Source organism: Lotus japonicus, chromosome 3 (genome assembly GCF_012489685.1).
Source record: "Lotus japonicus ecotype B-129 chromosome 3, LjGifu_v1.2".
NCBI classification, from domain to species: Eukaryota; Viridiplantae; Streptophyta; class Magnoliopsida; order Fabales; family Fabaceae; genus Lotus; species Lotus japonicus.
The window spans coordinates 78,040,830-78,066,724 of record NC_080043.1 but is presented as its reverse complement, the minus strand read 5'-3'; the positions used below and the strand labels follow the sequence as shown (position 1 = coordinate 78,066,724).

Genomic DNA, 25,895 nt, shown 5'->3' with positions numbered 1-25,895 from the left:
TTGATATTTGGGGTAATACATTTTTGTACACAGGTTTCATTGATGGTAGGGCGGCACTTAGTTTTGCATTTTGAAATGGGTCAGTCAGAGTCTATGGGATTGTATTTTCATTAAGAAGGAATCTATCTCAAAATTAATTTTTATTAAATAATTTCTTTTTAATTATAAAAAAAATGTTGAAAAGTACAAAATACTAATGTCCATGTCATTACCAATTACTACCATTTTCCAATCTCTTACACAAGTTCACAAAATTGTTGAAAAGACAACCTGGTATATGACTGTGACCGTATCTTTCAACTCCTAATACGGAAATCTATTTACTTTCAAGAAAAGTCTTAGCCAATAACGATGGCTCACAATTTCACTTTAACAAATTATTATTTTTATATTTATTAGATTTTATTTATTTAATTAAATTCACTAATAACATGACATGATCCATCGTTTACACTAGGGATGGCAGAGAAGCCCGAACCCATGGGCACCCGACCCGACCCGACCCGATTTCTTGGGTGAAAACCCGAGTTAAATGGGTTCGGGTTCGGGTTCGGGTTTTACCCGATCACTTTCGGGTTCGGGTTTGGGTTTGGCCAAACCCGCACCCGAACCCTACCCGAACCCGGATCTGTATAAGTGAAACCTAAGTATTCTGCTTGTGCAATACAATATATGCAGCATCTTGCATATTAATTTAACAGTAACATGGCAATTACAATGTTACATTACATAATATAGCTCTCTTCACAGTCTTTTTCAGGTCGGGTTTCCGAGTTCAACTGTTTGTTTGAGGTTGTGTGCGGGTGTGGGTACGGGTCGGGTGAACCCGAAACCCAATGGGTTCGGGTGTGGGTTTAAGTTCACCACCCATTTCGGGTTCGGGTGCGGGTGCGGGTGTGGGTTTTTGATTTCGGGTTTGGGTTTGGGTTTGGCAAAACCCGCACCCTACCCGACCCATTGCCATCCCTAGTTTACACCTTTGTATTTTCATTCTCTTAGAAACCACCTGGGAATCACAAAAAAAAAACATGTCTCTCAATTCGATTCGGTGGCGTCATCATCTCAACGTGATTCTTCTGCTCAGTGCTCTGTTACTTCATTGTGCTCTCTCCTCTGCAAATGATGAAGTGGGCACCACTGGTGACTTCTTCACTGTTTCCAGCTTCAGCTACCCTCAGACTACTCTTAGACCCTTTGATTTCCGCTATATCAGAGGTGTGTCACCCAGTAGTTATTCATTGACCCTTTTCTTTGTTTACACGTTTGAGTTGGTTTATTGTTGCTGTTGTTCATTAAGATTGTACCTTTACACTGTTGAGTTTAATGGGTAGGGACTGAATTTTCATGTGTGTTGGTGGATTTATGATGGAATAGTCTGGTGTACTTGATTTATCATTGTTCAATAATCCCTAGTCTTCAAATTGTTGTTGGTTTGAATAGTCTAAGACTCTTAGGTAAGTGATTATGCAACTGTTCTGAATTAAACCCCCTTGAGGGAAACTGAGGAGATTTGCAACAAGTTAATGATGCTGATCTTTTGAGGGTTTTGAGAATTTTGAATTGAAATAAGTAAAATGCTTTTTTTTTCACATTATTTTGTTGTTAATAGCCTTTTAATGTGGTTATAACTTATAATTGAGTAATTTGAATCTCTGGAAGAGCCATGACTTGAGATCAAGAACATGCATGATACAATCTTATGATTGTGGGTTGTCATATGTTCTCTAATTTGTGATGCATTGAATTATGCCTTGACTAAGAGTTGCTACTTGCTACAGTTCTGTCTGTAATTTTTGAGGTAGATGATTTGTGAGCTTTTTTGCTGTCTCATTCAAGGCTTCTTTCTTTCCCTGCCAGTGATTGGTTCATCACTGAAGTGTACTTCGTTGCTTATGTTAGATTTAGTATAAGTTATTGGCACTTTTAAGATGTTGTGTTTATGGCTAAGTTACTGTTATGCATGAAATCCCAATATCAGTAGGAAATGATTATAATCAGCTCTTTCAGATTGGAACAGAGATGAGAAAGAGCTATAATATAACCTGAGAAGCTAACATTTTCCGCTTTTTACTTGTTTAGGCAATTCAATTTGTTATAAGATACAATATTGTAATTTTGAGCAAACAAATATTAAATCTGTGTCAGAATTATGATGAGCTCACTTTGTCCCTTGATATTTTCTCATATTCCAGTTGATATACCACCGTGGTTCTCTGCAGTAACCATAGCATTGAAGTCAGATGTAGACCTAGTAAGTATGTCTATAATTCTTGGCAGCTAGAAGCACGTTTAGAATACTTGCATGCATCTGTGTTGATGTCTGTTACCTGCAAATACCGTTGTACCTTTGAATTAAATTTATTTACATTCTTCGATTTTTGTTTCTAACTGGTGCTCTAAGGTTTTTTCTTTGTTACAGATGTACTCAGTACAGATAATAATGCAAATGAGTTAGTTCTTTGATTAAAATCCTATATCTCTAGTCTTGTGTCTTTTTAGTTTTCATTATACAAATTTCTTTTTTATCATTTAAGTTGTTATTTATCTGTTTAAATTGCTTCATTGCTGGTTCTGCTACAGAAAATTACATTGAGAACCTGATTTCTGGATATATTCTTGCTGTTGAATCGGCTTTGACTTATTTGTCTCCCTCATTGGTATAAATGTATTTTTTTCAGGATGTTACAAGAATTGAAAGGGTTCCAAAAAGCACCCTACCAATTATATGCTTTAGAGATGGAAGTCCTCCGCTACCAGATGTTTTAAACACATCTCTAAAAGATTCAGCTGTCTCAGGTAGAAGCCCCACCTGAATATATTTATACCAAGTTAATTTAACTGTTTTATAAACTTGAAATTTTTCGGCACATAGATTCTATGCTAAATTTTGTTCTAAGATATTTGTAAACTTGTAACATTTTTATTCATCAACATGACAGAACCATTGTAGCCCCAATAAATTCTTACTAACCATTAAATTAGCATTATAATTTGTGATGTTTTTAGTCCCTGCGCGCCATTATTTTACCTGCACTACCATGATTGTTTCTTTTGGCTGTCATGTAATGGATGAATACTGAACTCATGAACCTGTAATGTTTTCTTCAATGTGTAATTTGTGTTTCACTTTGATTTGAGGCACTATGACATTACTGGTTCACTTGTTCTTCCTCTTGTTCTCTGACTCCTTCTTGACCAAGAAAAAAAACTTTATTTTAACTGTTTAATGCTGTGCCACTTTAAAATTACTTTTTTTCACCCCTTTTTTCCTTAGGAATAAATGGTCTTGATGTGGAGCAATGCTTTCCTATGGAGAAAAATATCAGTATGAAATTGACGAATGAGCAGGTTTTGTTTTAAGTTCTTTCTATTTTCAGCAATATCTTTATTTGTTTGTAATAGTATTGTATCTTCAAGTTCAGTGTTTCCTTTTCTTTGAGGTCCATAATGACTTAGCTATATCTGCCTTTATATGAAAAATCCTATTTTATAATGGGAACGGATTGGACCAATTTTGCTTAGTCCTTTTCTGATTTCATTAACAATAAACATAAGAATTATTGTTCAGATATCTCCAGGTTCTTGGTACATAGGTCTTTTCAATGGCATTGGAGCTACAAGGACACAATCAAAGATGGTATGGTTTATTATCCTAATATTACTTCTATGATATAACGAAGAAATCTGAAAATTCGAAGTATTTTTAATCACATGTTGAATAATTGTTTATCCTTTCCTTTGAGTGCTGCCTTTTTGTGCATCTATATGCTAAAAGGGATACTCCTATGTTGATGCAATTGCTAGCTTTTCACATTAATATGCATAACTAAATGAAATTCTCCATCCAAAATGTCAGCTTGGAAACAGCATCAAGTGCGGATTTATGCTTCTATTTTTGCACCCCATCTCAAAACAAATATTCCTTAACTTATTTCCATTTGGCTCCTTCTATCTCTTAGTGGTTCTCGATTCAGTAACTACACATGGATGGATAATAGTTACTTCTCTACCACTGCAGATTACCCGAGGCCCAGCATACTCCTTTAGTGCCAATATTAGCGTGGCAGCATGCACAAATTCAATGATGAGTGGGAAGTTCTGTAACAGTACAGTCTATCCACTTTCGTGCACAACATCTGATGTCTATGATACATTGAAGGCTACAATAAAGAAGCCAATCATGGAAAATGCAACGACCTGCAAAAGTAAAATTGAAACTTTTTGTGTTCAGGAAGGTCTACCAAACTTTTACTCCTTGGATATATCAAATGTGGTAGAAGAAGTGACCATTATGGTAGCAAATGTCAGATTAAATATTACATCTTCAAGTAATGCTTCTGGTGCAAGTGATGTTAATTTATTGGGTTTTGCGCGCCATGGTGCAATACCTGCAGATTCTGTGTTTGATTATTCCAGTAATTTAAATAAAGCCCCGATGGTTATTCGCTCTCCACGGATTGGTCGTTTGTACATTAGTATATTACCAGTTAATCTTACAAAAAAATTTGGAGGGACGCAGGATGGCAATGTAAAAGTTTGCTATTCGATGGAATCACAAGTGCTACAGTGCCCACTTGGGAAAGCTGGACCAAATTGCACAATGGGTAGCTACAATCTTCAGGTAGGATTAGTTACTAGATATGTTTGTTTATTACTTTTTGATGCTGAGGATTTTTTTTCTAAGAAGAATAAATCTAAATTTTAGCAGTGTGATTTAAACTTGCACCTAAGGTTATAACTTCTATATGTAGTGTGATAAACCAACTATCCCAAAAGCTTGTGTTACATCTCTGACATGCCCCTTCACCCAAGATTCCTTTGGGGTAGATAATGCGCAAGTCATCCTATCTTGTGCCAATCTTCAACTTTCTTATTAGAAGAGTGGGCCAACAAGGATTGAAACCTGAACCACTTGACCATAAGACCTTTGATATCAAGTTTAGAACCCTCTATTTCAGAAGTTTCTGTTAGGTAAAACACATGAATGATTTTTTCCCCCATTATATCTCTAAGTGAAAGAACAGGGGTTTGATCACATGTAATTCATAACTTGATGGTTAAAAGAAAAAGATGTAGCAATTGGAAAGAATAAAACGTAATGCTGTATAAATCTCGTGGTAGAAAATAGAAGACGGCGATAACATCTGCAATGCACGCCTCAAAGTCCATTGGAGTGTGCCTTGTTTTAGTGCACACATTAGCATCCATGTGGTGCGTCTCTTGGAAGGTCTACTCACTAACTTATTTCTTGGGATAAACTGAATTTGTTTTGAAGATTGTTGAGATTTGAACTATTTTACGCCAAATGCTGAAATATAAGGAGTGTAGAACTCGTTCCAACATATTAGCTTTACTTGTGTAGAAATTAAAATATTAGATTTTTTCACTAAATACTATACGGTGGAATTTTGAAGCATTTTTCATAGATTTAAGCATAACAGCATGCTGTTGTAGAATTAGTTCTATATTTTGATGCCTGAAGATATTTATTTACTCACAGGAATAAGTTATTAACGATAATGGTTTTCTGCAGACAGTTCTAAGGAAAGGTCCAACCCCCTTTGAATCATATTATTTACCTGTCGGTGAAGGAGCATCTTCTGCCAACTTTCCTCTTGAGCCACTTTCTAACAGCTCATCAAACAGAGGAGAAACTAATGACATTTGGACTTACTTCACTTTCGACATTCCTCGTGGGGCAGCTGGACGAAATATTCATGTACGGCTATCCTCAGATGTGAAGATCAGTTATGAAGTTTATGCTAGATTTGGCGGATTGCCTTCTCTTGATAGCTGGGACTACTATTATGCTAACGAGACAAAGAAGAGTGATCAATCCATGTTCTTCATGGAATACGATTCAAGTGATGACAATATTGATTTTTACATTATTTATGCTAGAGAAGGAACTTGGGGTTTTGGTCTAAGACATCTTAATACTAGCAGTGATTCTTTGAAACAGCAAACTATCATGTCTTTGGCACTTGAAGGGTGCCCAAAACATTGCTCCTTTCATGGGGACTGTAAATATTCTTTTGATGCGAGTGGATTGACATCATACAGGTTCTTCTTCTTAATTTATCGTTCTATTTACATTTTATTTGTTTTACAATACTAGACAAGACCTGTGCGAGTAATTGGTATTGACCGAGACGCTGATTAAATAATCAGATAATATATTGAACATTTTCCTGATTACATAGTTTGTGTTTGTTTCGGTACTTCCCAAGGATATTTACTATTTTTAATGTTCACTTTTTGCCTCAGCTTCTGCTCTTGTGATCGAAACCATGGTGGCTTTGACTGTAGCGTGGAAATTGTATCACATAAAGGTGATTGCTAATTTTAGAAATTGATCAACTTGGTGTTTCTATTTATTGGTTAAACTCGTATTATATTACCTGAATCCCTCCATTTCTTTGTCATATTATTTTTATCTGATTTTTTGCTACGATTTAGATCAGATATTTTTAAGTGACAGCATCTGGCAGAGAACCGAAACTAATTTACATGTGGCCAATGTCCTTTTTCCTTTATTTTTTTTACATTCAATGATATATCCATAATGATTCGCTGCAACCAATATCAATGTATCTTTTTGAAGTAGGTAAATATAGTGAGTTTCAGTCAAGTTCAGTTTTGAGATATAGATAAAAAAGAGTGTAGCAACACTCATTTCAACACTCACTCATTCATTGGTTAAAATGTATGTGGACCCCACTAAATTGGATGTGAGGCCCATATTTTTAGTGGACCCTACATACATTTCAACCAATCAATAAGAGTGTTGGAAGGAGAGTGTCAAAGTGAGTGTCGTTAGCATTTAAAAGTCAAGTATGCTTTGCTCCTGTTTTTATCTTTGATTTGTTAAATCTATTGTTAGATATCTTGTAAATAAGTAGGATATCTTTTATTTATGGTTATTAAGTAACCTAATCATGTAAATAGGGAAATAGGATATTTCTAGGGTATTTTGTATTTATTGTGTCTTTATGGTGCCTATTATATATAATGACCTCCGTTGTGTAGTTTAGACACACGGATTAAATCTCATATTGTCTCTCGTTTCTCCTAATTTTACATTTATAGATTTACTATTGTGTTTAGTTTATGATGTGCTGCAAGGAATTTTATATATACTTGGTTCTTTAATCCAGTTATTGAAAAATATTGCAGGGCATGTCCTGCAATCAATTTTTCTCATCGCATCAAATGCTGCAGCCATATTTCCTGCCTATTGGGCCCTTCGCCAGAAGGTAGTTCTTGTCCTTTTTTATCTACGTTTCCACCACAATTATTTGGTTATATTATGATTTGATTACCCAAGTAAGAAAATTGATTGTGACTATAAAATTGTATATAAACTTCTATGTCGAGGATAAATAATTCCAGACTTGTAAGTTAACTTAGTCATGAGAGAAACAATTCAGATTCCATAGAAGTACATGTGTTGTGTGTGTCTTGCTGAGTGCTGACAGTGGAACCCATAATTCCCTATATGCAGGCCCTTGCAGAATGGATTTTGTTCACGTCAAGTGGAATTTCAAGTGGACTATATCATGCATGTGATGTAGGCACCTGGTGTGCATTAAACTACAATGTTCTACAGGTTTCAGCTTTGCCTTTAGTGGTCTCTCTCACTCTATTTTAAAATAAAATAAAAAATTACTAAACTAAAAGTGTTACCAACATCAGATAAAGGAAGTTATTATCTCACATAGCAGTTATAAGCTTCAAAAATTCTCTGTATTCTGAGTTCCTAATATGATTCACATTCCTGATGGGATAATTATTGTGTGTTTATTCAAACTTTGGGTGTCAAATCATAGTAGCTTGTATACATGCTCACATGAGAAGCTAAAAATGTTTTCATTGAAGATATTGGGATATATAGTACAATGCAAGACACAAAGGCTATAACTGTTTTCCTGGGAATTTACAGTGACTTTCAATATTTCAGTTCATGGACTTCTGGCTCTCTTTCATGGCTGTTGTTAGCACTTTTGTGTACCTAGCTACTATTGGTGAAGTCTATAAGAGGGCAATCCACACTGCTGTTGCTATACTTACTGCTCTTATGGCTGCAACTAAGGCAACCAGGTAGATCAAACTACAACCTGTTTGGATACGGACCAAAGATCACTTATTGGAGCTTATCCAGTGCTTTTTCTAGTAGATAAGCTCCAATAAGTGTTTTTATTCCGTGTCCAAACAGGGTGCTAGTGGACAAAGGATACATGCTGCTAAAGATTTTTAAATTTTGTTCAGGTTTATTTATACTAAACATGTGCAGGTCTTCAAATATTGTTCTTGTGATTGTGATTGGGGCTCTTGGTCTTCTTATTGGATGGTTGGCAGAAATTTCAACAAAGTATAGGTCCCTTTCCTTTTCACTTGGATTCTCACCAAATTTCTTTCTAAGGTAAGTTCTCTGTTCTAAGTGAATTGTTGAGCCCAATGTTGTTTGATTTTGAGACAATATAACAGTATTTGATGGTACAATTTTCTGCCCAATACTTTATCTTCCAAGTTATTTTGTGCTCGTGGATTGGTTGTGAAATTGGGATATCTTCCACCCCCTCCCTCTTTTCCCCGAAGTGATGAGTTCTATAGCTGATGGTAGCTTAATCTAGCTGTATGGTACTGTTTAGCATGAGTTCCCCAATTCTATATATGGATATTGGATCAGATGTCACACATGAACCTCTTCCTTATCGTGTGTTTTGGATTTCTGTTAAACTCAACACCGATCCTCGTTAAATTCAACGTGGCAAAATCTTGCTCCTCCATTTGCGTGTTGAGATGTGTTTTTACCCGTTTGCATTGATACAAATGGAAAACCAATTACACTTAAATTGCCAACTTGACATAGTACAACTGTTTTCTCTTTCATTTGATTCATGGTCCATCTCATGTGCACTGATTTTATCGCAAAATAGGGCTGAGGTAATTATAAATTCAAATAGTTATCTTTTCCCCTTGGGTTCATTTAAGGGACAAAGGTGGTGGTGGGAATTAAAGATGAACCTTAAATCTTCAAGGTGGTCATTGTCATATACTATGTGCTTGAAGATAAAGGTTCTTGGACTAGCTAATGCTATGTCTTAAATATATCAAAATAGTAATGGTGAATTTTCACTGCAGTTTGCAAACTATAAAGCAATGGCTGTATAATCTTGTAAAGACAATCTTGAGACGGTTCCGCTGGGCCTTTTTATTGGCCGGTTTTGTTGCATTGGCCATGGCAGGAATAAGCTGGACACTTGAAACCAGTTCAAACTACTGGTTTTGGCATAGGTATTGCAATTTTACTCATACCCTCTCCTCTATTTCTTTGTTTCTGTGTATTCTCTGACTCATGTTTGCTCTTTTAAAATGGTTACAGCTTTTGGCATGTTACAATATACACATCTTCTTTCTTCTTCCTTTGTTCAAAAGTAAATATTGTCGATGATGCTGAGAATCAGCTACCGGCAAATGAAAATTATGAACTTACTCGTCAGGATTCATTTCCAAGAGATAGTTAGAAAAGCATATATGGAATTGGAAGGGTGCAAAAAGGAATGTGAGGTAGATTTGTTTTGCATTTTAATTTTGCTTTAAGGTTATACAAGAATGTTAGGCTGTCATGTAGTATATATGGTTGCTGACCAGATATGTAAACAATGAGTAAAGAAGTCTCTTGTAAATTCTTTGCTTCACAAGGCTTGCTTCTTTCTTTTAGTCATATATACATTTTTTTATATACATATTTACTTATATATGAACAATTAACATTGGGTATCAAACTCTTATAGTGAATGCAAAACTAATCGATCTACTCACTAACAATTACTAACAACTAACATTTGTCTATAAAAAAAACATTTCATATAATGTGAGTAGATCGGAAATTTATATTATATAAAGGGTAGTTTTATAAAATGTGGATATTTATATTTTAAATAATATATTATTTATTGATATAAAGTGACGTGGTTAAGTATTGGAAATATAGCATATTTTGTGGTCAACTATTTACTGCTTAGTGTGAAAATTTACGATGAAGGAATTAGTCATTGTTATCGACGGTTGATACTCTAATCTCGAGAAAAAAAATATTTTTTATTTGTGTAAAGAATCAAGGGTATAAATTTCGTTGAAGATTTGTAGTAATAGAACTTAGGGTTCGAGCTTTGGAGCGTTGGTATGTAAAAATAATTTAAAAGAGCCTGTAAATTTTATTATAATAAGAGATATGTTGATCAAACCAAACTCAACATGCTGGCTGTTGCTTTGGGGTTGTTTTTTCCACACAACAAATTACTAATAACACAAGCCAATTTGTATATTATTTTTTTAGTTCCAAGACTGCCCTTTAAAAAAAATGTTTAAACCCTAAAATTAGGGCTGCACATAGGTTGGGTTTGATAGATTTTTAGGCTAATCAGGATCCGAACCGATCAAAACTGTTTGTGTTGGGTTTCGTGAATTTTCACCTACGAACCTGAACCAATCCAATCCGACAATCTTCGGGTTGGTTCGGATGGATTGATTGGATCACTATATTAAAATAAAAAATAATATGGAATATTGAAAAATATTAAAAAACAACTACTCCAAATCTTTAACATGCAATTACATCATAAGTTCATAACTACCGTCTATACACACATCTATACAACATCATATAATTGAACAAGTACTTCAAGTCTTTAAATATGACAAGTAATTACAAATAAATTAGTCTCAAAGTCTCATTAAAATCACTCTAGTGGTAGTACTTTAAGTCTTCATAAATTACATACCCTGCTAGTAGATTAGGTAAATATTAAAAATATATATTAAGTAATGTATTATTATTATATGATTGGATTTCGGGTTGGGTTGGATAGATTATTATGGAATCCGATATCCGATCCAAATATGATTGGATCGTAATAACATCCATCTAATAGACTCGTTTGCCCAATTCAACCTGAATTTTTACCATTAGATCGGATTGAGTTGGATGGTTTCATTGGGTTAACCCGGCCCATGTGCACCCATACCTAAAATTGCTATTTAAACATCTGCGTTCATTTTTTATCAATTTTTCCTCCATCTTTTCATTCTGTCTTGCAATTTTCACTGCTTTCTCCAATATAGTTCGGTTTTTTGTTCACGATCTAACACTTTAAATTGGTTTTTTTTGTCAAAGAAATTGTTTTTTTTTTAAGTCATTATATTTTTCCTTAAGCAAGTTATTGTCAAAAACAAAGGCAGAAAAATATTTTCTCTCATGGAATTTGAACTTCTTTTTTCCGGAAGTTCAAGTTTCAGAAGTGTAAAAAAAAAACACTTTCGGAAGTTGAACTTTTGGAACACACAAATTTAGCTTCCAAAAATGTATTTGTTTTGCACTATAATAGAACTTGAACATTCAGAAGTTATTTTTGTGTTCCAGATGTCTAAGTTGCGAAAGTGCAAAATAAATACACTTTTGGATCACAAAAATTTAGCTTCCGGAAGTTGGATTTTGAGAAGAGTTCAAAGTCACTTAAGATATAGTAGGTAAAAAGAAAAAAATTGTTTTGGGTGTTCCAATATCATTTGATGGGTGTGTGAAAAGTATCCCCTGAGTGACTTTTTTTCATTTTAATGAGTGCGTTTTATTTAAGATTATAAAAAAATTATTTTTAGCTCTTTAAAAAAGAGTTTGTATTTTTATGAAAAATACAAGTTGATACTAAAGAAATCCTTTTATTTCTTCCCATTGAAGTCAACATAAATCCACATTAAATTCAATGTAGCAAAATTTTGTTTCTCTGATCCACGATAAACTCAACGTGAAAATCCTAGATTCTCCATTAACACATTGGGATACGTAAAATTATGTTTGCAATTGCACCAACGCGAAATCAAGCATACACTTACTCACCAACCACACACGCAATGAGAGAATTAAAGTTTTATTTTACTTCATTTTTTCTCATATCAAACACTAAAAAAATCACTTATATTATCACCATTTTATTTTTACCATTTTATTTTCTTTTAATTTCTTTATTCTCATTTGTTTTTTTTTGTTAACTAATAGTGAGACCTTACCTAAACAGGTCTAACTAAAAGAATAAACATATATTTAACCGTAAATGGAACTTCAGAGCACAGGTACAGCAATCAAATTTCCAATCAATAATATACAAGTTTTCCTTCTCTGTGGTATATCACAAGAACAAAAAATACAGAGTTAATGAATGCAGGGTACTCACATTTATAGAAAGTATGCTCCCTTATTTCTATAGACAAGCAAAACTGATATGGACAAATAATATGAGTTCTACCTACCACTACCACCATATGCCACTCTGGCCAATTGCCCCAACTTCCATTACATTCTTCTTTGATGTAAGTGTAGTTTGCCTGAGATGAACTCTGGCCTTCTCACTCTTTCACTGAGTTGCTCCTTTGGGAAGTAGTGGAAAATGAGCGAAAGTTTGCAGCTGATTGCTCTCGGAAATCCTTGCGAATAGTCCAAAGGATCTCAGCACATCTCTTCATAGAAGGCCTGTTTTGTCTATGTGGAGCCAAGCATTGTAAAGCTAGTTCAAGTATCTTCTCTAGGGCTAAACTATTTGCTGCAGTCTGATCCAGTTTTGGATCCAAGACTAAGATGGAATCTCCCTCTATAAACTTCTTTATAGCCTGCATTTGTAGCAAATAAGAAACATGGTAAGAACTTCAGCTATGTTCGAATCCTACTGACGGGTCGACTAGAGATCAGAAAATGTTGAAGCAAGAGCAGCATGTTTCTTTTGTTCTTTCCGATCGGAAAAGAAAGAAATAGTGAATATATGATATTCATATTCTGCATTTACATCAAATAATCCATCCTTCTTACATGATAAAGCTTTAAACAAAACGGATGCATGGGGAAAGTGAAATCATGAAGAGGGTGTGCTAAATTTCTGAATAAAATGGAATATCATATAGAAGATTATGTTTTTCATAAAGTTATGAAAAAAGACTGAATAGCACAAAAAGAAGAATAAAATGAAGATGAGCACTACACACCCATTTTGCTGTTATTCGCTCCCGGAGTTCGAACTTGGGTTCTATGGGACGTCTTCCTGTGACAATTTCAACAAGCAAAACACCAAATGAATAGACATCACTCTTTTCAGTTAGTTGATATGTTTTCAAGTATTCAGGGTCCAAGTAGCCAGCTGTTCCTTTAACTTGGGTGGAAACATGGGTCATGCCAGAGTCACTGTCAGCTGCTTGTCTAGCAAAACCAAAGTCTGCTACTTTAGCGCGTAAATGCTCAGTGAGGAGAATGTTGGAAGATTTTATGTCTCTATGGATGATAGGATGATCTACAAAGAAAACACAACATGCAACAACATTCAGATTCTTTTCAGCATTCTGTTTGTCACCAGAAAAAATGACAATGCACTTTGACAAAAAGCTATACCTATATACATATGAAGATAGGTAACAGCATGAGCCACATCAATGGCAATGTCTAGACGAGAGGCGAGGTCCAGAATGCTTCCATGAATGCCTGTAATAATTCCTATGATCAAGTTGGCGGCACCAAAAAACAATGCTTAAAGACAAAGGCACAAAATAGCTTAAAAGGCTAGAGAAACTCACAATCTAAATGTTCTCTAAGGGTTCCATTTGGAACATACTCCACAACAATAATTCTTTCATCCCCTTGCTCTGAAAATCCATAGAACCTGACCAAGTTCAAATGTTCAATCCGTGATAATGTTTGGACCTCGCTCTGGAACTCCACTCCCAAATGCTTCTCATGTACGCTCTGCAATGTAAAATGAAACAGACCAATAACTTTTAGGTTTTTGTTACTGTAATGACACAACTGAACATATGAATAGGCTACAAAAAACAAGTTGAAAAAACCTTCTTAGCACGCTTTACTGCAACAACAGTTCCATCCTGGAGTTTGGCCTTGTAAACCGTCCCAAAACCACCTTGGCCAATCTTAAAAGAAGGTGAGAAGTTTCTTGTGACTTTGATGATTTCCTCCATGGTGAACTTCACAATGCCAGGCTCTTTCCCATGAATTGAGTTGTGTGAACTGCCGTGGTTACCTCGATTTGAGCCACTCCCTCTCCGACTACCAGCTCTTGAAGGATTCGATTCAACTATGAAACAAAATAGAACATCTTAATCTAATTCATCCACTCCATTTGACAAACATGAAGATAACCTTAAGCCAATGCATTGATGATTGATTAAGCAATTCCTGGCTCTGATACATACATAGACGCTAATTTATTTTAATAAAACTATACAAACTAGTGACCCAAATGCATCACATTAACAAAACAGCACACAAAATTCCAAAATTCCACTAATATTTGATGATTCAGACTAAAACCCAAAATTCCAATTAAACTATTCTTGACTATTTTGCCATTTTCCCAGCAGCCAAACAGAACGCACCGCTTAAAAACATGAACTATTTTATGCAGAAACTCAAACTCCGAGATCCAAAGGATCAGAGATAGTGCACGCTCACACACGCACTCTCCAAGAGAATAGGCATTTTCCCAGCTAATTAAGGAAATATCAAACCAGTACCTGAGGTAGATTTGAACTCCTCGGAATCCGTGACGCTCTTGGAGTTGTTGGACTCCGGCGGCGTGAAGCAAGCGGTGAACAGCCCGACGACTGACCTGGCGGCGGCGGCCATGGGGTTCTGGCCGCCAGAGGAGGGTGTCGGTCGCTGAGGAGTTCTGAACCCGGAAGAGGCGTATCCGGAAGAGCGCGTGCTGCGGTCCGGCGTGCTCCGGTGACCGGAGCTGGGATTCTGGCTGCGGTCATAAGGACTTGTCATTGTTTGTGGAGAGAACTTGGCGGGTAGTTGAAACAGAGATATAAAGTGTATGTCAACTGTAATAAATCATGAGCAACGACTTTGAATTTTCTGTTTTTATGATAATAATTTTAATTTTTTTTGTGTAAGACTAGTGTCTATTTCGGAGACAATTCTGTTCGAGTCAGAAACATCTACATTATGATGAGGTTAACTCTCCTAACGAGTTTTTTTCCTCCATAATATTCAAACCTGAGACTTTGCTTAAAAAGAATCAAGCATGTATCATTTGAAGTCAATCAACCACCCGTTGCTAATTTTAATATTTTTGACATAAATAGTAATAATAATGAAAATGATATAGTGAAAAGTGGAGGCTAAGGTTTGCAATTTGCATCTTCGACTTAAATTCTGGTGGTTGCTTGCTTGCTGCGCGCCACTGCTATGACCCATGATTAAGATGGAAACCAGCATGCACAATTGACTAAAGTCCTACCCAAAAATTTGTCTGCAACTTCACACAACATTTTCTTCTCTCTCTCTAGACTAGAGAGAAATATCTTAGTTAATGTCCATTTATTGAGGGTAGTTTAATGAGATAAACAATGGCCATAGGAGGATTGAGAATAAAATCAATGGATATGTGGTGTAAGTGAAAAAGTTTGACATGTCGGTGGGATCGATGAAGAAGAATGAAAAAATGCGGGTTGGCATAATTAGTCTTAAGTTTTGGGTTAACTCTCACATCATCATAGGTCGAGATTCGAAATATTTCGGCCTCGGGTCCAGTAAAATTTCAAACTCTCAGTTAATAGACAACTCTCTTTAGGGAAATCCCTCGTGCTCCTACCCAAAAGTGAGTTTTTGCTGGCCTCCCTAACATGTCAGTAACGCTCTGCTTAGTAGTCTGAATGCGTTTTCTCTCCATTTTATCATTTTGTTTGTTATCAAAAGAAAAAGAAGAATGAAAAAAATGGAGAGACTAGTGAGTAGAATTAAATTGCTATGTAGATGCCACAAGGTGGAATTAGGGATGTCAAAATTACCAACACCCGTGGATACCCGCGGATAAAAACCCGCTATGGGTAAAATTACCCTTGCCCACGGGTATCCACGGATTTATTTCATAGATATTTTCACTATCCGTTTATTAATGGGGAGGGTACGGATATTGATGTATCCATACCCACGGATACCCATCCGATATATAAAATACTAAAATATCTTTTATATGTATATACATAGATGTATATTAAATATTTAATGAATTTGTGTTTGAGTTATAGTTCTCTTTCAAGTAAACTTATACAATGGTAATAGTAAAAAGAAGCACTTAGACCCAAAAAAGAGTAGAAAAGAAGTATTTTCCTTTACACATTGATTGACCGTAAAGTCCAATGTTAAATTTTATATTTAACATAATTTTCTTTTGAACAAATATATGTGAATTCATTTATGTTCATGGGTGTCAGGTGCCCATGGATATCCACGGATAGTTTAAAATCCGGTTAAAACCCACTAAATGGATATTCATGTAGATATGGAGCGGGTATGGATATAAATTTTTACATGTGGAGCGGGTGGTGGGTATATACTATCCATGCCCACCCGTACCCATTGACATCCCTAGGTGGAATTGATGATGAGGTGTCAAACCTCTGCATCACCTATGTCTACTTAGACCATCTACAATGGATTTCAACACTCAACACCACTTTTTCTCTTCCCAACACTCCACATTATCTTCTCTCGCCAATTCAACACTCATTCAACTTTTACCCACTCCAATAGTTTTTCATTCAACACCCTACCCCACCACTCACCCTACTCCACCACTTTTTTATTTCATACTTTTATTTAATTTTATATTTTTGTTTTTATTATTTACATAAAATTACAATTATCGATTTAAATTAAATTAAAACAATAAACATTTAACAATTTAATTTTTTTAAAAAAATATAGAAAATAATATATTTTATTTTCTTAACTTAAAATGCAAGACAACAAACTAAGCACACAATAATTTATTTTATTTTCTTAACTTAAAATGCAAGACAACAAACTAAGCACACAATAACTTAAAATGCAAGACAACAAACTAAGCACACAACACACAAATAACGTAATTAGTACGATACAAATCATCTTCAATCACGAAACATTCCAAACTTTGCCCAGATGTGCTTCACTAGATCTGCTTGCAGTTTGTGATGAACATTTGAATCACGCAACTCGGATCTAGAACGCACATGATTTGCAAAGGCGGGTAACACCTCGGTCGAGTATGGCTGCGGTGTACTAGATCCACCTTCCCCAGATTGCTCAAAATCGGTCCAACATTGAGCATATGAATCTTGTTCATCCTCAACAATCATATTATGTAATATGATGCATGACCTCATAATGATACCCAAATCAGCTATGTCCCACAAGCGAGCTGGTTCACGGATGATTTTAAAACGAGCTTGAAGCACTCCAAATGCACGTTCGATGTCCTTCCGACATCCCTCTGAACTTTTGCAAATAACTTATCGGGTTCACTTTGAGGAAGTCTAATCGATTTGACGAAAGTTAGATAAGAAGGGTAGATACCATCAGCTAGATAGTATGCCATATTGTAGGGACGTTGATTCACAAAGAAATTCACAGTTGGAGCCTTTCTCTGTTCCATGTCATCAAACACTGGTGACCGGTCTAGAACGTTTATATCGTTCAACGTTCCCGGATATCCAAAAAAGGCATGCCAGATCCATAGATCATGAGATGCAACTGCTTCAAGAATAACTGTTGTGGTTCCCTTATCCCCTCTAGCAAATTGACCTTCTCATGCTTCAGGACAATTTTTCCACTCCCAGTGCATACAGTCAATACTCCCGATCATGCCTGGGAACCCCCGCATTTCACTAACATGTAGTATTTTTTGCAGGTCATCTTCGGTTGGTGCTCTAAGGTACTCTTGTTCATATAATCGTATGATTCCTTGATAGAATCTACGTAAACACTCTAGTGATGTAGTATCTCCTATTTTGATGTACTCATCGACCGCATCTGCTGCCACACCATATGCTAACATTCGCATTGTTGTGGTACATTTTGCTAAGGGTGATATACCTTCTTTATTCGCTGCATCAACTCGCTGGGTGAAGTAGTTGTCACTACTTGAAAGGTCCCCAACGATTCGAAGGAAAACATGTTTCTGCATCCGGTACCGACGACGAAACATTGCATCGTCATATGTAGGCTCGTTGGCAAAGTAGTCGTCAACTAGCCTTTGGTTTGCCGCTGCATGATCTCTATTGAAATATTTTCTGCTACGAGGTGCACTATCTTCCAATATTTTGTTTCGACGCTCTGTAAATTGGTTGACTATGTAAGTTTCTTCAATTTCACGATTTTGAAGGTATGTTGCCAGATCAAAACGATACTCTGATGGATCCATTTGTTGTGAAATTTGAAATAGATTGGAAGATATTTGAGATATTGGTACATCAATGGATCTATGAGTTTATATATATAAGTACATTGAATGGTGGACACTGACGGATTCGAAATAAGTTATCAACTAGAGTTAATTATCGGAAAAAGGACTAGATTCGAATTGAGTGGTACATATTCCAACACAGTTACCCATACATTAAAGCAAACACTACAGACTTGACACCACTGACAAATTATTAAAGCAAACACTACAGACTTAACACCACTGGCGGATTCGAAATAAGTTATCAACTAGAGTTAATTATCGGAAAAAGGACTAGATTCGAATTGAGTGGTATATATTCCAACACAGTTACCCATACATTAAAGCAAACACTACAGACTTGACACCACTGGCGGATTCGAAATAAGTTATCAACTAGAGTTAATTATCGGAAAAGGACTAGATTCGAATTGAGTGGTACATATTCCAACACAGTTACCCATACATTAAAGCAAACACTACATACTTGACACCACTGACAAATTATTAAAGCGAACACAACAGACTTGACACCACTGGCGGATTCGAAATAAGTTATCAACTAGAGCTAATTATCGGAAAATAACTAGATTCGAATTGAGTGGTACATATTCCAACACAGTTACCCATACATTAAAGCAAACACTACAGACTTGGCACCACTTGAAAATTATTAAAACAAACACTACAGACTTGACACCACTGAACACTACAGACATGACAACACTAACAAGTTTCACCGAATACAGACAAATACTCGTTTGAAATTAATTTCCAAATAGCTCTTGGGACAACTGCTTCAACAGCTCTTTCTTACGGTCACTGAGATGCTATTCGGAACTTAGCTGTAGAAACATTTTCATTTTTCCAATCGGTTAGCCTCTTGTTGCACCGATGATATCTTCTCCAATCGTTCAAGCTCTTTCTCTCTCAGTTGTTTGTATTCAGACCAATCGTTGTTCAACACCTCCAAGGCAGCTTCTCTGCTTTTCTTTTTACTCTTTTTTTTAACTGCCTCCCTACCCATTGGACGAGGAATCGATCCTATAGAGTTTGAGCCACATGCATCACTCTCGTGGGATCTCTTAGATCCACTACTTCCTGAGCCAAGATTTTCTCCTACTAGACTACAATAATGTGGTTGATCACGGAGAACGCGCCATTCTTCCATCAAAGTAAATGGGTGTGAATTCTTCCCATTTGTGTATATATCCTGCGTTTTTGCCAAAATATCATTCTCCGACCAACCGCTTCCTTGCACACGCTTAGCGCCATCATAAGCGCCAATCCATTTATTCAGTTGTTTGCTCATATAATTAAAACGGTTTCGACATGCACCTCCCTCACGAGGAGGATCGAATGAGCATTGCTCATTACAATACTCAGCAATTTGACCCCAATTTGTTTCTCCTTTCTGATTTCTCCCGACAACACTGCTTGTTCCATATTTGATCCACCCACTAATTAGCACCAAATTTTGTTCAGTGTTTCATGCCGGTGACTGGGTTTTCCTGCTCCTAGGAGTTGAATCCTCTTCATTTGGCGTGACTTCATTCACAGTTGTGTTGCCACCAAGAGTCATTTGTGTTGAAAATTCGGGAAAATCAGGTACACCAACATTAAACGGGGATGTTTGAGACGGATTCCTCAACATAGATCCATGATATTGATGAAAGTTTGGAACAGAGGATGACTGGTTGAAATTTGGTGCCAAAACAAAATTATGTATGTTTTGAGGACGTTGGTTGAGAAATTGACTTGGATCTTGATAAATGTTGGAATTTTGGTAGTTAGAAAATTGATTTGGATCTTAAAATTGTTGGGATTTTGGTTGCTAAATGGGTAGTTAGTAGAATTCTGGGTGTTGAAATGGTAATTGTTGTGATCCATTTCAAAACAAAGGCTAAAAGAAAGATAATAAGATGGTGAGAAAGATAATAAGATGGTGAAAAACTTGGATTTTTTTCTGTGTCCAAATCTAACAAACCAAGTCTCTATTTATAGAGGAAAAAAAAATCATGAATTTTGGTATCAAAATTTTTTCCGGAAATTTTTTTTTCAATGAAATAATTGAGTTCAAAAGATTAAGAAGATAAAAATCCAGCGAACCAATCAGGGCTCGCCACGTGTCAGGCCCTATCCACCAGCTGCATTTTCTCTCTCCGCAGCGCTGCTCACACGCGCCCTGTCGGGCCGTGTATCACACGCGCCTGGCGCGGCCAATGTTTGGCCGCCACGTGGCATGGCCGGCCCACTCTCAACATGTTGAGTTTACTCAACACCTCTCTCCTCCCTCCTCAAACTCAACACACCACTAAACACCACTACACTACTCTCTCAACACTAAACACCCCACTCAACTCACCCATTGCAGTTGGTCTTACTCACAACCAAACTTTATTGGGATCCGTTGGCAATGTCATGTTTTTTTTTATAATTTGAGTCCAACATTTTTACTTAATCAAACTTTGTAAAAAAACTTACAAAGACTAAGCCTGACCTTAATAAACGGGTCAGGTTAGACCACACCTTTAACTGGTCAAGCCGCATTATATTTAGTGTATTAATATAATATTTTTGCAATGTATTTCAATATTTTTCTTAATTAATGTCTTTTAGGACATTCACTGATATTAAAGTTTTAATAAATTCAAATTTTTTCAGCATTATATTATGTCAATTTATCTGGTTTATAGTTTACTTGTTTTTATTTTTTACATGTCTTTTTTTTTAAACTGATTTTTTACATGTCTCTTACCCTGTTTATGTAAAACTAATGATAAATATATTCTCCTGATATATTGCTCTTTTTAAGCTATAGCTCCCGTTGGACCGAAAATACTAAGGGACAAATTTGCGATCTAGAAAAACCATTTTGAAAAGGTCCTTCCAAAAGATAAATGGCTGGAAAAAGAAAAGGAGACCAACATTCATACGTTGATAAGCTGCTTGATTTTGATAAGTCAGTTTTTTTGACTCTTTCAAAGTGAGGTATGAAGGCCAACTTTTGATTTTGATGACAGTTGAGTTTTACTAACTATAAGGAATAAAATTTAAAGAAAATTGCATATGAATCAAATATATATTTTACAATTGACAAAGTTTATAAGAATTTTCCACTATGCCATGTAATCCTTTTTTGTTTGTTTTGAACAAGGCCTAAATATATCTATTGCTGCCCTGGGCCACGGGTAACCCAGTTTGGAAAATATATATTTTTAATATTACAATTGCAAACATTATACACAGATTTCAGATACTTTTACATTGATTTAGCCGTTAACAAGTTAGACTTCATAAAAGTGGAAATACAAGTTTAAACATCAAGTAAATCATTTATTGGGAGGGGCCAGGGGTTGATTTTTTGTGAAAGTATGAAGTTTCTGAATGTTCTCAAAAAAAAAGAAGACATGCATTTTCATAACATAACAAAATGTGGACCATGACCCTCATATATATTTTTGTGTCTTTGACAAAAGTATCTTCACAGTCAGCGGCCGTGAGGCTAATCATTCGCTCCACAATTAACGCACTGGCCAGCTCCATGACCCTCACATTTAAGTGCCTAATCACAGTTTTTATTAGCATTTTCAAACCTAACGTAACCAATAACTCAAGGTATTAACAAAAACTATCTTATTTTAATATTTTCGTAAATTCAAATGTCATCAATAGGAATTTTTGGTATGTGTTTTAGATAAGTTCCAGTGGAGAGATTAATGACTGTAGCTTTGATTAGAAGTAAATTAAATGTTCCCTGCTGGTAAGATGTTGAATACCTTAGATTTAACAGATAGCAAATACTTCTGTTAGGTTCTATGATGTAGAATGTGATGGCTTTAGCTTAGAAAAAATGACATCTACGTTCAAATATAACGTAACTAAGAATCTTTAGATATTGTTTACCAAGTAATGAGAAATGTCTATAGATCTTGCTCAACTGCTGAGTACTTCACGGTAGAGAAGCATTTGTTTAGGAGGGTAGTTCAAACATGACTTCTGATACCATTAAGCGCACAAATCAACTACCGTGAGATTGTTTTAACTTAAGTAAAAGTTTCGAGTTTGAGACATTGTGAATGCATAACATTAAATATTTAGTAGAAAGAATTTTGCAACTCATAGTGGTTCTATCCAGGTTAAACATGATTGCCTCGGTAGATAATATATGTGGTTGAAAAAAAAACATACTTCTAATAGTGATAGACAAACCATCACTTATAGTGCTCATTTCAAAGCAAAGCATTTGGATAATCCATGCTGATTTAGATCATGTGATTTGGATACATGAAAATGAACAAAATTCTTTATGTAAATTGGGATAAAATTCCTTTTAAGTTACAGCCAACAACTGGTATCCAAACACACGTGTAACATTTTTAATGTAGCATACATTTCTAAAGCTTTAGGATGGGTCTTATCACGGGATACAAATGAATGAACTTGATTAGCAACCTCAATCCAGCTGCAACCTGGGACTTTTGCATCACCTTTGTCTCCAATCATTTTCCTAACTCTTTCCACATCACACCAATCTCTCTGAGAAGCATAAATGTTAGACATGGCTGCATAGTTTACACTTTTCTCTGGCTCAATGATGAAGAGCTTCTCTGCAGCCCATTCAGCTAGTCCTATATTTGCATGGAGTTTGCAAGATCCAATAAATGCTCCTAACGTATCTGATTCAACTTCCACAGGCATAGACCTTAACAATTCAAAAGCCTCATCTATAAGACCATATCGTCCAAGAAGGTCAACAAGGCAAGTGTAATGATCTGAATCAGGAACTATCTGATACACACTGGTCATCAAGTTAAAGTAATGAAGTCCCTTTGTTACAAGCCCACAATGGGCACAAGCAGAGAGAACACCAAGAAACGAAACTCGATCAGGTACTACGCCGCAAGATAGCATCTTCTCAAACATTTCAGTAGCTTTTTCGGCTTGACCATGGAATGCATATGCATGTATTAATGAAGTCCATGTAACAAGATCAGGTTCTTCTGTTAATCTGAAGCATTTCAATGCACTAGTAATGTTACCGCACTTGGAGTAGGCGCTAATCAAAGAATTGGCAACGGATAGAAATTCTTGAAAGGATAATTTAACTGCAATGGCATGAGTTTGCAGTGTTTCGGTTATGGCAGAAGCATAGCCGCACAAACTAATAGTGCTGGAAATAGTCAATTCATCAGGGGAAAACCCTTCACGAAGCATGTCTCTGAGAAGCTTCAGAACTTCACTCCCATCTCCATAATTCCCACACCCAACAATGATGGTGTTCCATGCCACAACATTTCGAATCAGCATTTCATCAAATACCCCGCGTGCATCGGTTATATTTTCGTTTTTGGCATACATGTTGATCAATGCACTAGCCACTAAAACATCTGAATCAAATGCCTGTCTCAGAATAAGACTGTGAGCCAGCTTCCCAATATCATAATATTCCAAAGTATCACATACACTAAGCAGGCTGCTAAAAGTGAACTCATCCCCATTTGCACCATCCATTCTCAACAAGTTGAACATGCTAAAAGCCTCTTCAGGTAAACAATTCAAGGCATAGCAAGAAATCATCACATTACACATTACCAAATCTCTACATGGAACAGCACAAAAAGCCCTCCTTGCATTCTCAACTAAGCCACATTTTGCATATAAATCAACAAGAGCACAACCAACAAAACAATCCAAATCAAATCCCACTTTCACTGTATAACAATGCAGCTGGATACCCACACCAATGTTATGAAACTGAACACATGAACCAATAAGGCCATTAAAAGTTACATAATCTGGAACCACCTTTTCCAACAGCATCCTTTTAAAATAAGAAACACACAGTGGTGCACTCGAGTCGTTTTCATTGTCGCGTCCGGCAACACCGCGAATCATAATGTTCCACGACACCACATTTCTGCCAGGCAATTCATCAAATAGTTTATCTGCATCTTCAATTTCCTTGCATTTAAGATAAACACTCAAAATTTGATTTTGTAAGGACAGCACATGACAAAATCCGAACTTTATCAAATGGGCATGTAACTGTTTTCCTTCCGGAAGAAAAGCCCTTTTGGCAGAGACTTTAAGGGCATTGGCACAAAACAAATGAACAGTGTCAGGGTCCCTGAAAAGGGTTTGATCAGGGACTGATACAGAAGCTCTGAGTCTGCTCCATGGATGGGGTTGATGAGAAGAGTTAGAGAAGCATTGAGCAACAAATGAATAAAGGATTGGAGTGAAATGGAGCTGTTTTTTGAAATGGAATTTGCAGACCATAAGATTTATCGAGATGAATTTGATATTTGATAAATTATTTTGAAATCAAGGAAGGCGAATATATGTGAAAATAATATATTACTATTATTGGGTGGAAGTCAACCGTTATAATTTTTTCGGGAGATATGTAAAGATTTTCACTGTTTTTTAGTACATTGGAAAGATAAGACAAGAGAAAAAGATTACAATGCTAACAAATCTCTAGTCAAGATGGGGTGAAGCTGTGGGGGATCCTCCAAGCGCAGAAGAGGACACTAAGCATTCGCTCTCAAATATGCAAGATAGTCTGTTGCATCATTTGCACTCCTAGCAACGTGCAGAAGCTGAACTCGCCAATCGTGCCGCAACAGCTCCCAAGCCTTCCAAAAATCTTGAGCGAGCTCATGAAACTGAAATCATTCATCCTTTAACACATCCACAATCTTTAAGCAGTCCACCTCACAAATGTCATCCCTAATACCTGCCTCCCACATAAGATAAAGCTCACTTTGTAGGGCCAAGAGATCTGCCTTGAGGGGGTCCCCTCCACCACTGCCGGCCATGAATCCCAACATCTAATCTCCAGCAGCTCCGCGAACCATGCCTCCCATACCCATACTCTGAAGTGAAGGGTTATAGGCTCTGTCAGTGTTAAGCTTGCACACCCCCATAGGTGGAGTTCTCCAACGAACAAGACTCGGACCATCACTTTCCACTGTCTAATCGCAACCCCAGCAAGTTATCGTAATCTTTGCTCTCTTGCAGGATCCAAAGAACTGCAACCTCAATAGACCAATCATTATCCTCAAGGACTGCAATATTTCTCCAACGCCAAAGTCCCCAGAGAGCAGCCACGAACAATGTGCTATGCGGCCCTTGGACCTAAGAACGGACCAAGACCTTATGACAAGAAGAAGTAAAACGAGGCCAAGAGAACACATTAAGCCTCAACCATACCTCACGTGAGTGAGGACAATCACGAAGGTAATGGAGGTTGTCCTCTACGGAATGAGAACAACGAGAGCATGCCAGTAAGGGAGCAAAGTGACATCGAAATTGATGGTCATTAACTTGAATCACATTATGGACCAATAACCAGACAAACACTTTCACCTTCTCAAGAGCCTTTGTCCACCAAATCCATGACCAAGTTTCAGGGGAAACGACCGACACTGAGTTCGCAAAAAGCCACCCATAACCTTCAGCAGCGGTGTAGATTTTTCACATTTTAATATGTCATATCAATTAATTAAATTAAATTAAGTACTTATTTTTAAATACAAAATTAATCCATGTAGGATAGCTCAAGTGGTAGGAGCTGGAGGACATATGGGTTGGGTAGGGGAGGTCCAGGGATCGATTCCT

At 36.4% G+C, this 25,895-nt stretch overlaps 3 protein-coding genes across 4 annotated transcripts; 1 reads left to right on the top strand and 2 right to left on the bottom strand.

Moving 5' to 3' along the window:
* Positions 1–975: 975 nt before the first annotated feature.
* LOC130746140 (uncharacterized) lies at positions 976–9,751 on the top strand. Of its 2 annotated transcripts, XM_057598681.1 has the most exons (14): positions 976–1,215; positions 2,193–2,251; positions 2,679–2,796; positions 3,275–3,348; positions 3,569–3,637; positions 4,019–4,621; positions 5,534–6,063; positions 6,268–6,332; positions 7,177–7,256; positions 7,505–7,609; positions 7,961–8,100; positions 8,294–8,422; positions 9,145–9,297; positions 9,386–9,751. In XM_057598681.1, exons 1-14 carry the CDS (start codon positions 1,029–1,031, stop codon positions 9,525–9,527), a joined length of 2,454 nt encoding a protein of 817 aa, XP_057454664.1. In that variant the 5' UTR covers positions 976–1,028; the 3' UTR covers positions 9,528–9,751. The 2 variants fall into 2 exon arrangements, with proteins under 2 accessions (XP_057454664.1, XP_057454665.1); XM_057598682.1 differs by lacking the exon at positions 976–1,215 and having other exon boundaries at positions 2,207–2,255.
* A 2,329-nt stretch (positions 9,752–12,080) lies between these two features.
* LOC130746138 (calmodulin-binding receptor-like cytoplasmic kinase 2) lies at positions 12,081–14,892 on the bottom strand. The gene is made up of 6 exons (XM_057598680.1): positions 14,572–14,892; positions 13,888–14,132; positions 13,618–13,786; positions 13,436–13,525; positions 13,036–13,337; positions 12,081–12,666 (listed from the first exon to the last, which is right to left on the bottom strand). The coding sequence occupies exons 1-6, from the start codon at positions 14,825–14,827 to the stop codon at positions 12,406–12,408; spliced, it is 1,323 nt and encodes a 440-aa protein (XP_057454663.1). The 5' UTR covers positions 14,828–14,892; the 3' UTR covers positions 12,081–12,405.
* A 7,607-nt stretch (positions 14,893–22,499) lies between these two features.
* LOC130746137 (pentatricopeptide repeat-containing protein At2g46050, mitochondrial) lies at positions 22,500–24,596 on the bottom strand. Its single transcript, XM_057598679.1, has one exon. The coding sequence runs from the start codon at positions 24,549–24,551 to the stop codon at positions 22,608–22,610; it is 1,944 nt and encodes a 647-aa protein (XP_057454662.1). The 5' UTR covers positions 24,552–24,596; the 3' UTR covers positions 22,500–22,607.
* Positions 24,597–25,895: the final 1,299 nt, after the last annotated feature.